Raw genomic sequence first — 15,071 nt, 5'->3', positions numbered from 1 at the left:
CGTATACATTAATGTAAACATTACCCCTTGGTTTGAGAGACTCTACTAATGGAAGTCTGCCTGTTAGGGAAAGGAGTAAGGCCAGGTACTGTCTGGAAGTGGAGTTTTATCTCAGACACCTGTATGTGGACCTGGACCTGCCCCACTGAAGTTGCAGAATCAAAGCTTTATTGCAAAAAGAACAGACTATTTCACACTGAACTGGTAACCAAGTCAGTATATAAACTTTATGCACTTTTGTAGAGTAGATATTAAACTATTTTTTTCCATTTCCCACCAAGTAAATCTGGTAGAAACAATACCATATTTTCAATTAGCTTCTATGATTTTGAAGTGGCCCAGCTTAGAATGGCAACTGGATGCACTGAAAGGCATCAGCACTGGAAGTAAAATGCTCGCTTCCAGCTCCTAGAAATAGCTCTCAATGACATTTCTTCAGCAGATGAAGAGTTATATTTTTAACTGCAAGCATGGTCTCTGTGCAGGTTGGTTTGATGAGCGTCTCGGGAAGTAAAAATCCAAAATGGCCGGTGTCACGCAGCTCAAATGCAAATGCGTAGGGGATGCCATTTTTGTAGGCCCAGTCCATAGAGCTGCCAGAACTCACATCTGAAAGAGGGAATTCAGAGAAAAATTTTAAAAATGTTAAATGCAGGTCATGTTGAAAGCACTAGAGGGTTCTCATGGCATTTTGTCTCCAGAACTTAGGGAATACAACTCCAGCTGTTGCTTGCCCTGATCCTGAACACTCTTCAGAGAAGGGCGTGGGCACCCAGTGAATGGTGCTCAGCACCAGGGGATTAGACCTTTGCTTTTCACAGAAAAAATGAAAATTAATAACTGACTTTTTTTTTTGTGTAAAGCAAAACTTTATGAAAGAGAACATTTAGAATAAAGCCTCAAACTCTTCTTGTTCCCAGGTGAGTGCAGTTTAAGGCTTTGCTTCCACAAAGTTCTCCCAACTGGACTACAGTTCTGCATGCTCCTAGGTTTAACTTGGGTTTTTTGGCAATTCTTTTGCATAGAAAAGGGAGAAAGTTGATAAGGCAATCTGCATTCTCCTTTTCCAAGTGCTTTTAAAATTATTTTCTCTTCATTTCTGTCTTGTTTTCTCACCATTTCCTTACAGCATGAGAGCATTTGCATAGGTGGTGTCTAATATTAAACCTTCCCGAGGAAGTGTGTTTCTTATGCTTTCGTGATCTCTGTATGTTGATTACCCAAGACATTTATATTTATATAAAGATCTGTCTCTCATGTGGCCTGCTGTCTTCTGTGCAATTCTGGCAATTAATTCACACTGCTTGTCCTTTGACACAGCAACTGACTGCACTGTAATGAGCACAAGATGACGACCATGCTGTGAGATGGGGGCCCACTATAAAGAGGAGCTCTAACCAAAATACAGCAACAGCAGAAGAGATGCAGGGGCTTTTGTGAAAAATCTTGCTATTACTTAAGGTTCGCACTCCTTTGATGTCTGTTACAATTACCGAGAACATTCAGGCCTCATAGTTTCAGTTTTAAAAAAAGTGCCCCATTGAAGCCTATTGAATTTCTTTTTCTCTACCTGTCTACGCGGAGGGCTTGCCTGACAAATGTTGTTACATATTTAAAATGCATATTTCAAAGATATTTTGTTATAGAGAAAAATGTATTTTAAATCTCTCTCTATAAAATGGAAGATGTCCAGATAAAGATACTCTTGCTGTCATTTATCATCATCTAGACACAAAGACATTAGAAACCTAGCTTTTAAAGAGATCATCCTAAATTTTAGAATGGTATCTATGAGTAGCTGTACCTACCGCAACTGCAGAGGAGAGGCAAAGTAATGGTGAAAAATGAAACCTACTTTGAATTACTTCCTCCCAAATATTTTATCACTTAGCAGTGCATTATCTGATAAAGATAAGCTTTTAAAGATTTTATCTTTCTTTTTAAAAAAATCTGGTTTTATGTATTATTTGCTGGATTTCACCTCTCAAATGCATTGCGTTTTAATCTCTTCTACTGCATCAATTGAGTTAATCTTGCTGCAATCAACTGACTGAATCAGTTACGAAACTTCATCTTCCGCCTTTCTCACCATCCACAACTGGAACAAAGTTCACTTTAAACAGTGTTTGTTCTCTTTGTTGTAATAAGGGTAATCTCCATATTACTATAGGTAGGTCAAAGTCACAAACCTGTGCCAAAGGAAAACTTACACAAAGTGGTAGATGCAGGACCATATCTGTATCTTATACCATATGCTGACTGAAGAGCATTAACAGCATTATAGGCTGCTAATTCCTGTGTGAGAGAGAAAACAAATACATAAATTAGACTTTGAATTAAATACTGTAATGGGATTGGAACCTACCAGCTACGGATCATCGACTTCTGGCACAATGCTCTGTTCCATGAGTCTGTGACAGCTAATTTAAAATTATTTTAAAGGATAAATGCCTTTTTTTTTTTTTTTCAGCAATTCTCTAATTCCCTGAAAAACTTGATTTGATATTTTCATGGCATAAAAAAGCTCACTGCACTGTGAATGATCAGCCATTAAGTATTTTTAATTCTAAGGATATATACCAATTTAGTGACACAACAAATTCAGGAAACATGTCAGACAACGAGATGAAATAATCTTGTTTTTATGCAGTTTAAAAGCCATGCATGAATTTTCTGCCAGTATCCGTGGATGCATTGCCCAGTCCACTAAACCTCATGTCTGCTGGGCTTATGAAGGAAAAATGATCTCTTGGTGACACTCCACAGCGGTTCAGTAAGCAGAGTGGGAAGAGGGAGGGATACAAATTCCACTCCTGAATCTCTAATGGACAGATGGATGAGTGTTCACTGCTGGTCTGATTTTCTCTGGGGTCAGATGATGGAGGCTTAGAGAACTCTTGCAGAAATATTATTTTAGTACTGTATGGGGAAAATCAGCCCCTGTATTTTATCATACCCATGGATGCAGTCTGTTGAGGAGGTTCATGGGATCCTGTGAAATTGGGTACAGAAGGCCTGGCCCATGGCACATTCCAAGGGTCACACATGGGTAGTGCATCCAAACACAGAGAAAAGATGCATGTATTCAAACGAAAAAGGAATATTATGATCCCGAAGAAAAGGATCTTGGAGAAGGTTCAGTGAAAGCTGGGAATATCTAGAGCCATCCAAAGAGCCATATTCCAGAGAGCAAGAAATGAACACCACTGGAGCTACAAACTGCTAGACTTTGAACCACAGGATAAACCTGCTAGGGTTGTGGTGGTGTTTTGTTTTGTTCTGTTTTTCTGTGAACTGAAGAGCTGTAGGTTTCAGTTTATGCAACTCTTTGTGAACTTGGTCCTTACCTTGTTATTCATCAGGCACTAGATAAATGCAATGGGGAAGGATTACTCTTTACTTGCCTTTCTGTTTATACACCTTCCCTAACTTTCCACTTGTTTGCCATTATCAGGAATTGGGATTCTGGCTTAATCCTTGGTCTGACCCATGCAGGCATCCCTACTGTGGGTCTTTGTCTGCCCAAATAGATAAACCAGAGAAAACTGCCTTAAAATGACATTCCAGAAAAAAACAAAATCAAACTACAACCATTTTCACTTACTGGCCAGCAAGTAGGGCTTTGGAGAGTTTATTTTACACCAAGAACTGCTCTTAGCAAATGGAAGAGCAATTTTTTACTCCATTATAAATATCTGTTAGGCGTAACTCAATTTTTTGTTTGTTTCTCAGCACAGCCATGATAGTGCCCAAGACTGGAATTTTCAGCTTGCCCCTTCTCTTCCTCTTGCCACCTCCAGAAGAGAGTGTATGGAGGCAGGGATTGCTACAGCCAGCATTGCCAGGAACTTCTGCTGGGTTGGGATGTGGTTGCCAGATGGTGCAGAGGGGCAACCTCTGAGTTAACACCAGAGATGAGGAGGTGGGAGGATGTCTGAGGAAGAGGGAAGAGCTGTCACTTAGGACTCTTCCTCCTCTTATAGATGCCTCAACTTCCATGAGTCATGACACACAAGACCCATGACGGGGTTGGAGGTGTTGTACCCCACGAGGTCAGGGAAGGACAGTGAGGAGTCGCAGGGCTTTGGGGAGGGGGGAGCTCCAGCTGCAGCCCAGGGCTGCTGTCGGGTGCCTGCACTCAAGTCCCAAGTGCCAGGCTCAGATGCTCAACAGAAATATGTCAAGCAGCTGTGCTTACCATCTCAGGGCTATGGTGTGGGGCTGGGACAGCCTGACAACAGGCCTGACACCAGGGGGTGGGAGGCAGGGCTCAGCTGGGGGAGCTGCAATGGGTGGAGAGCAACACCCTAATAAACACACCATGGAAATGAGAACGTAGCCACAAAGACGACGGCTTTCCATGCACAAGTTACTCATTGTACAGCAATGAGACAACAGGAGCAAGCCCTGTTGAAATATATCTGAAGAAATAGTTTGGTAATGCCCATTTGAAACCAGCACAACAGTACTGGGTTCTGTGCAGAGGCAGCAACTGTCTGAAGGCCCGGGAGTGACCCAAGTCCACGTCCACCATGCAAGCAGGTGTCCCTGGGCACTGTAAGCTCAATGCTCTTAGCACTGAGGGGTGCTGCTGGCTTCCACGGTTACATGCCCAAAGAAGGGGACAGTTCTCAACTGCATCACACCATGCAGGTCAGATCTTGAATCAATCCAGGCAACCAGTCGAACATCCTCAAGGAAAAAGCTTCACATAGAATTACCAGGTTTTTACAAAGACATAAACAAACTCAGTCGTGTCATGTAAGTTCATTGCAAACACTAAGGCAAACTACTGTACAGGAAGAAAAGGTATGAAAAGTAGATGAAATTTAGAACTCTAGAGGTGGATGAATGTTTCTGCTGTTTTTTTCAATCTAGAAGTGCACTTTCATTTTAAGTATCTTAAAAGAACAGATTTCAGAGGAGTGTTAATAAGAGAGTTGTGCCTAAATTAGAACAGAATATGCATGTTGTGATCAGTACACAGCTCTCCAGTTTCAAAGCAACTCTGAATAATTGAACACTTTAATCGAAATGGTAACTGACAGCTCACTAGAATGATACGACCCAGACAGAAACATCCTTTCTTAAGATCAGGATTAACTGTGGCCTCAAATGTTATTTGATAAATGTTATTTATCTGCTATGCACATGGAGTCCTGCAGTCGTCCACTGTACACAGTCCGTGTAGATCAACAAAGTTTGTTCCATCAGCAGCAGGAAACAGAGATCTGCTGCTTTCCAGCTCACTGTAATTCTCCAAGAGAACTGGAGAATCTGAAACCTCAGCCTAAGTCACCATTTTAGACACTTCAAATATTAAAGACTATTAATTTCAGAACCACCAGGGAATGAAGCCTTTGGCCATAGGCAAATATTAAAAAATACAAATAAATAAGCAACAATATTCCATTCATTTTCACTATGATCCCCATAACGAGCTTTCTAAATAACAGGAAATTACTTCAGTTTCTTATTACAACCTCCCTGTTCTTTTTGGCACGCTGCAATACAAAGAAATATGGAGTCCAAATACTGGCAAAATATTTGGAATTGGGATTTGGCTTCCATTTGTCCAGAGCCATTGTCTAAAACAGTGTCTGTCTTTGTCCCTGTAGGTCTGCACTCCCCTCCCTCTGATGAGAAGCCTGATCCAAGGTCTCACAGACCTGGGGAACACCTCCTACTCATTAAAAACTGGATTCCTTTGATCTAAAAGCTGTGGATGGAAAGGTTGAGTGTGTGTGCTCAGGGGAGGTTACTCCCTGTCTCAGAATGGAAATAGCCCTTGAGCAACCAGAACAACATGTACTGAAGATTTACCAGTATGTGTGAAAACTCTCAGAGAGTCCTTTTCCTTACAGTGAATTTCCTGCTGTTGCCTGATGTTACTCCGGGTATTTTCATCAAGACACCCAACAGTCATATTCTTGCAGAGCTGATGCTCATTCTTCCTAACATCATGTCTTTAACTTCTGCTGTCTTGTCTGTTCTTAAAAGAATATACTCACACACTCTTCAAAGGAACGAGATCCTGCGGTTTTAAATTCCCAGTCTATGTGTTTTGGTAAATAGCAGTCACCAATTCACTTGGGGAGCTCTTCTTTCCCTTTTCCATGCTCCAAAAGAGGGTGGAGAAGTTAGAAGAAAAAGAAGGCCCACGGATTTGTTCACAGTCAATGCAAGGCTGGGTGGCCAGCCCTCACAAGTCTCATATTTGTAGCTCTTCTGGCTGCTTAGGTAACTGCTAATTTTCTCTGTTTCCCAAGAATGACATCAGACAGGAGAACTTTTAGTACCTGCTGAAATTAAGTGTCTTAAGAGAAATAAAGGCACAAACAGTTCAGTCTGTGGAGTGCTGGCTGCTCAGCCCCTGAGAGGGCAGCTGAGTGAAACTTCAGTGAAGCTCCAAGGTCTAACAACATCATTTATTCTACACAGGAAAAATCTAAAGTGCAGTTCAGCTCCTTTTGGAGTAAACTAGATTAAACTAGTAAGTGAAGCGTCACTGCAACTTCCAAGGCCAAAATGGGAGATATATGGACAACACAATTTTACCAGGGACTGAGGGTGAAAGAAAGAGGCTTGCTACTGGTTGGTGCAATGTGTGTCTCTGAGCAGGGGCAAACAGAAAGTGAAGCCTAAGACTCATTTCCCTAAGAGAATAAGCCACAGGGAGGGTTTTATGTACAGGAGGCTGGCTAAAAACTTCAAACTGTGAGCAGAGGGAACAGTTCTCCTGCATTTGGATGAGCATGGAATATATTAAATGTACATATTTGTAAATCAATAGGCTTGCATCAAAAAAACATACTCTTATTAATTTATTCTTCTAATAGACAAGAACTTCAAAGCACCTGATGTTAATTAACAACTTGTCTTAAAAGGGTAAAACCACTGTATCTGAGCAGGATGACAAGTAAAGCAATAGAAGCTTTACTTTTGTTGAAATCTATGATATTCCTCCTCTGATTGATAAAGCATTTTGATTTTAGTTTGTTCATAAAATGGAAGATGGTCTTCTTTGTGCTTCTGTGTTTAAGTTCTGAGCATTGAAGGGACAGAATTTCAGCTAGATGCCCAAGGACTTAACTACATAATTCCCATTACAGTTAATTGAATATAATGATAATAACTATAATTAAAATCCAGGGATTTATCCTATAAAGTAATTTAAAGGGACTGATGGATGGAAGGCATTATACCATTTTAATCAAGTTACTGCTGACTCACTTTGAGTGAAGGTTATGTAACCAGAAATGAGATTGCAAGCGGATCCTGAATAAATACCGCTCAATATTAAATATGTGCAAAGTACTGAAGGAACAAGTCTCCTCTCAAAACAAGAAGTACCACAAAATAACATATAGGGAAGCATATTATCCCAAGTTTTAAGGAACTTACCACACAGCTGAAGTTTGGAATAGTTGCGTACTTGTAAGAGTAAGGGTACAGCAGCATCTGTGCATATGCGTGGAAGGACAAATAGGCTTTTATTTGTTTCCGATGTTTGCGGAGAAAATGAGCAACAGCCTTTACTTCAGGCTCAGACTCAGGAAAGGGGCCACAGTAGGTGTCATCGCACGGGTGAAGTGAAGCACCTTCATCTAGAGATTGAAAGAGAAAGCTGATGGCAAGCGATCACCGAAAATTTCTCAGGGTCAACTTCCGGCTCAGCCTGTGTGGGCCCGTGCACAGAAGTGTGGAAAGCAATAAACAAATTGCTTTCTTGTGACTGATGGGCAAGAGCCAGTGGGATCTCAGTACAGTGATCTGGTCAATCAGCTAGCAGATACACCAAATTGCCAACTGGCCAGCTACATGCAGTTGTCCCTGGAGGACATATTTTTAACCCAACAGAAAAAGTCTGACTTGATTGTATTTTGTTCCCTGGCTTTCTGCATACCATACCTCTTTTACTATATATTCCATACCTCTTTTACTAATCACTACCAAGACAAATCTAGCCTTTAGGAGCATATTAACCTACTAGCTACTACAGTGATGGTTACAATGGTAGGTAGATAACCTCAACAGGCATTATCTTAGAGACTGGTTTAAAACATGAGAATTGTCCCTGACTTCTGCCTACTTTTACTCTTGCAAACCTTATGGAAAAAAAATGACAAGCCACATGGAATGATCACACAGTTAGCTAAAACTGAAATCATCTCACTTTGCACAGGGCTTATTTTTCCTTCGAGTTTAGGGCTGGGGTTCAGTTGTGGGGACATCTTTCACCACATCAACCTGCTTAGGTGGCAGTAAGTTGTAGAAGTGTAGCGTGCATGTAATATCCCATGAGGCACTGAAAGATGAAACTCAGAAAAGGAGATGTGGCAGTGGCTCCTTGATCATTTAGCAATTCTGGATCTGAGGCACTGTCTCATTTACACCTTAGGGCCTGGGCCTAAAAAGAACAATATTTATGCAAATGCCCTCTGCTCTTTTATCCACTGTGATTTCAAAATGCCACGTTTTACACTGACCCACAGAATAATAATACTTTGTTTGCTACATTCCCTGGTGTCATCAGGGAATTACAAAAGCAGAGTTTTATTAGTTTTCCGTTGTATAGTAAGTACTGCCATCTTCAAATAATAAGAGCAGTGTGTCAGAAGGCATAATAATATGAATTAAAGCAGGGTTAAGCAATCAACCTAATGCTCCCAAAATTAAATAGTGGAAGAATTTCATGCTGCAGCTTCATTTGTAATACAAAAATTGAGGCTACCATGCAATGGCCACAGGTGAGGATTTCAAAAGGTATTAGTGCTTAGATTGCAGTGGATATGGAAGGGTTGTATAGAGGGCAGATGGTCTCCTCCCTGCAGAACAGATGGCCACCAAATCATCCAAATCCCAAGAGGGCTCTGCCTCGATGTCTTGTCAGGCAATATAGCTAAAGCAGAGCTATTTAACAGAGCCTCTGGAGTCTTTGCTTTTTTTATGGATACTTCATCTCCTGTAACAGTGTTGTCTATTGAATCATGAAAATGGACATCACTGTTAACACACAACAGGATCCTACTAATAGCTAATAGTAAAATGACCCACTGGCAAAACATGACTCAGTTTAGTGACTTCCAATGAGGAAAAAACTCTCTAAACTGTCTGGCCTATTGTAGTGAGCCATTTGCACTCCCAGCTGCAGTTAATGCTTTTCCTTAAGTGAAGCTTGGTGGTAGCAAAAAGAGAGGGTTTCCATGGATAATGTAAGGATATCCTCAATTTTCATACTGGAAGTTCTTTTAAAGTAACACAGAAGAAAAAAAAAATACAGTGGATATCAACTCCTGTGAAATTGCTGAGTTACAGTCATAAGAAAAAAATGGAACTGCACAAAATGTCACCCAGCTGCCTTATTTTTCTACCTGATAGCATATTGGAGGAGAACAAGTACCCTCCAACATCTATCATGAGGTCAAATGTACACAGGAAATGTGTGCAGAGACTAATAAAACTAATACTTCGGTACAGAATGTAGACTGGGAGGATGGATGAGCTGGAGCATGATTCTCAGACTTCCTTGCAGTAATTTCTTCTGACAGTATGTGGGACTGTTCTCAGTGAGCAGTGGGGTGCACTGGAAATTGGGATGCACTGGGAATTTTAACTCCCACTGTTGCTGTCTTGGGGGCTTTGGATCCAACCCATTTGAACTGCAGTTGCCCTAGGACATAATTCAGTTCGAAGTATCTCATTATTTGCTTTAAACTTGCCAATAGTTTATTTCATGAACATTAAACTGTTGTGCTAGTTATTGCACCTAAATACATATTGCAGGGAGCATTCTGACCCAGAGATCTTGCAGTCAGTATTCACCTGGGGCTGTGTGCAATTTCTGTGCACTGTTTTGGGTACAGGACGCGCTGCAAAGCGACATCTACCACAATCAGTGATGTGGCCCTTTTCTCGGTCTCTAGAGAATACAGAGGCAACATCATAAAGCTTACATCAAAGTCCTACACTAGAAAGGAAGAGGAAAGCAGATGCTGTGTTATCTTTACCCTGCAGCTCACATTTAGTGGCTTTGCTGGGGCTGGATTCTGCCACAACATGCCTGCCTGGAAGCCCCACGGTGAAGTTCAAACTTTGTCTGCAAACTGTAAGTGCAACTGAACTGAATTAAAAGGTTGTTATAAGCATATGCAGTATTAAATGTTAAACACACCATGATTATACAAGCCTCAAAGTGTGATATGATCCACATTCTTCTCCGCTTCATTTAGTGTCAGACTAATGAGAATATGGGGTGTCAGGTGAGGATCTTCTGAACACCAGTCAGCCCAGTTAATGAAAGAGCTCTTTATTCTCTGGCAAAATAATCAGATGGAGTTTGGGTCCAGTGTAGGAAGCAGAGCATGTGCATGGTGGGATGATGAGCAACCTTGAATCAATTTTTATTTTTTAAACTTAGGGTGGGACCTGTCTTTTAATGTTCAGTGCAGGGGAGAAGTGCAACTAGTAGTGGATTACAACACATGATGTGCTTGTGTTTTGTTATAGTCTCACTCAGCCTAGAAAAAATGTTTTTTACTGAAAACTAAGCAAACATTTTCAGGACTGAGTGAAAACTGTGCTTTAATACAGTGGCTGGGGAGCAAGAAGAGGGAGGACAGAGCAATTTGAACCCAAGAAAGATTCATTAGGACTACAAAGAAAATGCACTTTGTGAGTAACTATATAATGTTGCACTGAGAGGTAACTATAACATGGCTCTGAAGACTTGTAAGACAATGGTTCATTCCAACCATGCTGGTGGCTATCTTCTGAACAATAAATGTATGTCCCCAAAATACCTGCAGTTGTGACTTAGTCTCTTAAGTACAAGATGTTAACAGTGATGCAGGACTCTGGTTCATTTTTACATTATTTTTGCAGCATCAAATTGCCTTAAAGATCATGATAGCAGCCCTGGGACCATTTTCTGTAGTGGAGGGATTCTCAACTAACACAGGCTTTCTGTAACTGCTTCTGTGTCAGTCCTCTCCTTACCGCAACTAGAGTCCAGAAAAACTGGAAGCATATTTCACAAATCTGTAATACATTGAGTGTATGCTTCTGTTCACTCTCACCTCATTGGTATACACCCTAGGCAGATTATTTACGCTCTTTTATCCTCACAGTTCTCAAAAATCTCCTTAAAGAACCCAGTCACCATAAGCCAGACTGTACAGTGCTTACTCCTGCTGCAGCCATCGGAGTATTGTGGGAACACCTAGAGACTTCCAGGGGAAGAGGGATGGGCTGAAGGGAGGGCTGTTGCGCTAGCGCTATGCAAACACCATTTCTGTCTTTATAAGTTTACCAGGTAAATAAGGAAGGTGGACGAATGCTGGAGGAGGGAACAGCTGCAGAGAGAGGCGAAGGAAGTTGCTCAAGGTTGGAAAACAGGTCATCAGAAGAACGAGATCTATATCGCCGTATTTCACAACAAAGTGTTATTGCTTTCTGCTGCACCAGAACTGGCACGGCAGCTTACTCCTGTGTGAGTCTTGCTATAAGATTTAATAAAATACCATTTCTTCTTCAGTGGACCCATTCCAAATCTCCTGGTAGTATTTCATTACTGCTGCATTCTCTATGCAAGTATTTACAGAAGTGCTGGGAGTTTAAAATTGGATCTTCATGCATTTATAAGCACCTTCTTTCTTTATCAAATCACTAGTAATAATGGCCTTAAAATAGTATCAGACATTTCTCTGTGAGGCCAACAAAGCAAGTCTGACATTTCCAAAGCTACAGCCATTTCAAAGAAATGACAAATTAAATAAAATGAAGTTTGAAATGTTTCCTAAAGCTGTAGACCAGTAAATTCCTAAATATGATGGGCCAGGCTCAATACTGTGCTTCAAATTTTTTACATGATTGCAAAAATACAGAATTGCTGTATGTGGTTTTTTTTTTACTTTGCCACACTCGCCGTGAAAATTTTTTACTTGTCATGAGATGATGTGTTTTTCCAAAGTTCAGGACTGCTACTCTTTTATAAGCTAAAGATTTCAGCCCTGGCCTGTGGCTTTACAGGAAAGTAGCTTCAACTTTAAAAATAGAAAAGAGAATACTTCACAATAGATGCGACCTAACCTACTTACTCTGTTGGATAATTAAATACAAGAGTAATCTGAACTGGTGGACCAAAGTATCTCCACACTTACCACACCATTTCACTTTCCAGTTGCGATTAGCATCAACACCATGACACCGAAACCTTGTATTCTTTGACCTTGTTTTCCTCCAAAATCGATCCTAACATAAGTTACAAAATAGTTAAACAGCAATATTACTATATTTTGGCAAAAATCTATTTGTACATATAACAAACCAACACTGGCAAACAGATTCAGTATTAAATTTTAACTGGACTAATTTACTTCCGTTTTGCCTGCCACTAAGCTTATACAGAAAGTCATCTTTGAATGGTGTAGCCACCATTTGATCTTTCCTGTCTCAACAATATTTTGAGTAATACTACTGATACTACTTACATTTGTCCAGCTAAAATGATATCCATCCACATTAAATACAGGCATGATATAGAAATACAGCTGAGTTAGCATCTTTCTCATTGCAGGATCAGTCTGGTATGTCTGAAGAGCCTAAAGCAGAAAAAACAAAGTAATTAGTTTCTATAATAAAAATAATTTCCCTGTTAAGTATTGTGACAGGCTAAGACAGTCACATGGCCTTTGGCACCACTGACATCCTGAGAGCTATACTTGAAAGGCCGATATCCTCCTGCAAATGTGATTAAAGGCAACACGTGAACGTGTGAAAAGGATGTTCAAAAGAGCCTATTCTCTGCTTCTCAGTTACTTTCAATAGCCAAGAAAATACAACCCATATTACAGAACAGCAAATGCATACAAAAGTGTTTCTTGACACAGGAACTGAAAGTCAGTGGAATTGATTTTTAGTTGAGGAAACACGTTTAGCTCCTGTAAGATAATCAAGTGCTGTTGTTTCCACCAGGTGATGATTTGGTGAGGTCAGAGCGTGTCTCAAAGTGTTTAAGGTTCACATTACGTAAGCTTTTGTTGTAGTCGAAGTAATTTACTATGTGCACAGTCACCAATACAGGCAGCATATTCCTTTATCATTTAAAAAACCCTCTACTTTTGGAGAACCTCAAGTATAAAGTTTAGTAGAGGAAGTCTAAGTAGGGAAAGTATTTTTTTTCTGTTCTACATCTTAGAAAAGCGCAGCAAACCAGAGGCTCCTCAGCAGTTCTGTTTGCTGGTGCCACAGATGCTCCTTTACCAGTTTTGGGAAGCTTGGACTCCACATGCTGTAGCAAAACCTGCCCCTTGCCATAGCTGGGCATCCTTCAGGTTTTAAGCCTTGATTCTGTAAGGTGAGAAATCAAGTGTGTCACCTGGCAGGCAGAACACGTTTCACACTGACGCTGGGTTCGAAGGGATGCACGAGCCTGGCTCCTCTCCTCCTGCTGCTGCAACTACAGCCTTCTGCTCTGCAGTATTCCTGGCCTTCCAGAGCCAAGAAGGAATGTGTTTGGGGGACAAAGGGGAATGTTTGCTCTGAAATAAACTAAGCTAAAAGCTTTTCAGTTGACAAATGCTAGGGAACAGTGTGAAATATGGGAATCAGATACTTCCACGCTCCTAACCATGCAGTTGTTTGGATTATTGAAGCTTCTGCAGGAGCTGATGGATAATTTTTGAGGAATACCTGCATGAAAACCCCATACAAATGGACATACCTGGGGCTTAAATCTACCCATGGAGGAGTTTGAACTTTTTTTTTTTAAGATTTCTCAATGCTTTTCCTAGGCTGTTCATTGTCCAGCTCTCTGCTGTGTAGTGCTTTCACCTCGCCCAGCCTCAGCTTCCCACCCAGCAGTGCTCTGCACCTGCAGGTCCTTCAGCCTCACCTGCACATCCAAAGCAGCGTGTCACCCCTGTGCAAAGCCACCGAGGCACCCAGTGCCACTCCACACTGAGCTCCTCTTCTCTTTCAGCCTGACAAGACGAGAGGAGAGGGAGCAAGAGAGGGTGAAGGAGGCACCGCACAGAACACAATGAGACCTGGGCAGCAGCTGGGACAGATGCTGAAAGAAGACAGAGCTACTGCCAGGTAGAAGAGGATGACAGCAGGATTTTGAGGGGAAGCTTTGTGGAGCTGTGGGCTGCCTGGGAAAAAGTCCCCAGCCAATGCAGAGGTCACAGGTTCCCTGGCCTACATGCCAGAAATTCCCCAAAGATTCTTCGCTGTAATGGTATGGCATTTAAATTCAATGGACTTGTATTAGGAAGCTGTATCAAGGCTACAAATACTTCTGGATAAAAATATGGGCATTTAGGGAACTGCAGCTATAGTAAAAACAACGCAATGGTTGGTCAAAAACAATGACCATGAAAACAAGGGCTCTGTTTCATTGATGTTCCATATGCAGAAAACACCAACTAAAGAAACTAGGGCTACTCTGTGCATTAAGCTAGCCCTGCATTTAAATCTTCACAGGACTGAGAGCCTATCTGGTAAGTAGGAATGTAAAATCTGTAAGACTGTTCTTACGGTGGAAACAGAACCAAGTCGTGCTCCAAAATGTGAGTCGAGGAACATTTTTCCCATGCTTATTTGAGGGAGAAGTAATTTGACTGGGGAGGAAAAAAGGCACCACATAGCACTTCCTTGACTTTTTAATGCTTTTCTCCTTTTAGACAGTATTAACAACTAAACTCAAGTTGTGTCTCCATGGTGGGTTTTTACTTATCAGTGATAATGAGATTGCCATATTTGCTTGTATCTGTATTTATGTATGCCACTCTTCTGCTGTCAGTTACATCTGTAATTATTCATTTTGTTACAGTGTAGTGCTATATACTGTATCATAAAGTGCAATGCTATAAGATTAAACTCTTTAAACCATTTAAAAAATAATCTTAAAATAACCACAGATAATTAATCAAATTAAGCTAATACATTCCTTAGAAATTGCATGGATGAGCATTACAAATTTTTCAGAACCTTTCCAAATTTGCAAAAAGTGACAAAATTAAAATACTTTAATTAATAATTTTTAATGTTCAGTATGTTTTAAATCCAGT

The 15,071-nt window shown here is 40.8% G+C and overlaps 1 protein-coding gene across 1 annotated transcript in view; it reads right to left on the bottom strand.

The window, feature by feature from the left end:
* Positions 1-421: 421 nt before the first annotated feature.
* The window catches only part of CPA6 (carboxypeptidase A6), a gene marked incomplete at both ends in the record, with an annotated part of 76,858 nt that continues 62,208 nt past the window's right edge, over positions 422-15,071 (bottom strand). The window contains 5 exons of the mRNA XM_080339058.1: positions 422-609; positions 2,211-2,295; positions 7,405-7,607; positions 12,162-12,252; positions 12,492-12,602. Coding sequence (XP_080195184.1) covers positions 422-609; positions 2,211-2,295; positions 7,405-7,607; positions 12,162-12,252; positions 12,492-12,602 — 678 coding nt within the window. The remainder of the gene's footprint in view (positions 610-2,210; positions 2,296-7,404; positions 7,608-12,161; positions 12,253-12,491; positions 12,603-15,071) is intronic.

Source organism: Nesoenas mayeri, assembly GCF_963082525.1.
Source record: "Nesoenas mayeri genome assembly, chromosome: 2".
NCBI classification, from domain to species: Eukaryota; Metazoa; Chordata; class Aves; order Columbiformes; family Columbidae; genus Nesoenas; species Nesoenas mayeri.
This window is presented reverse-complemented; position numbering and strand designations above follow the sequence as displayed.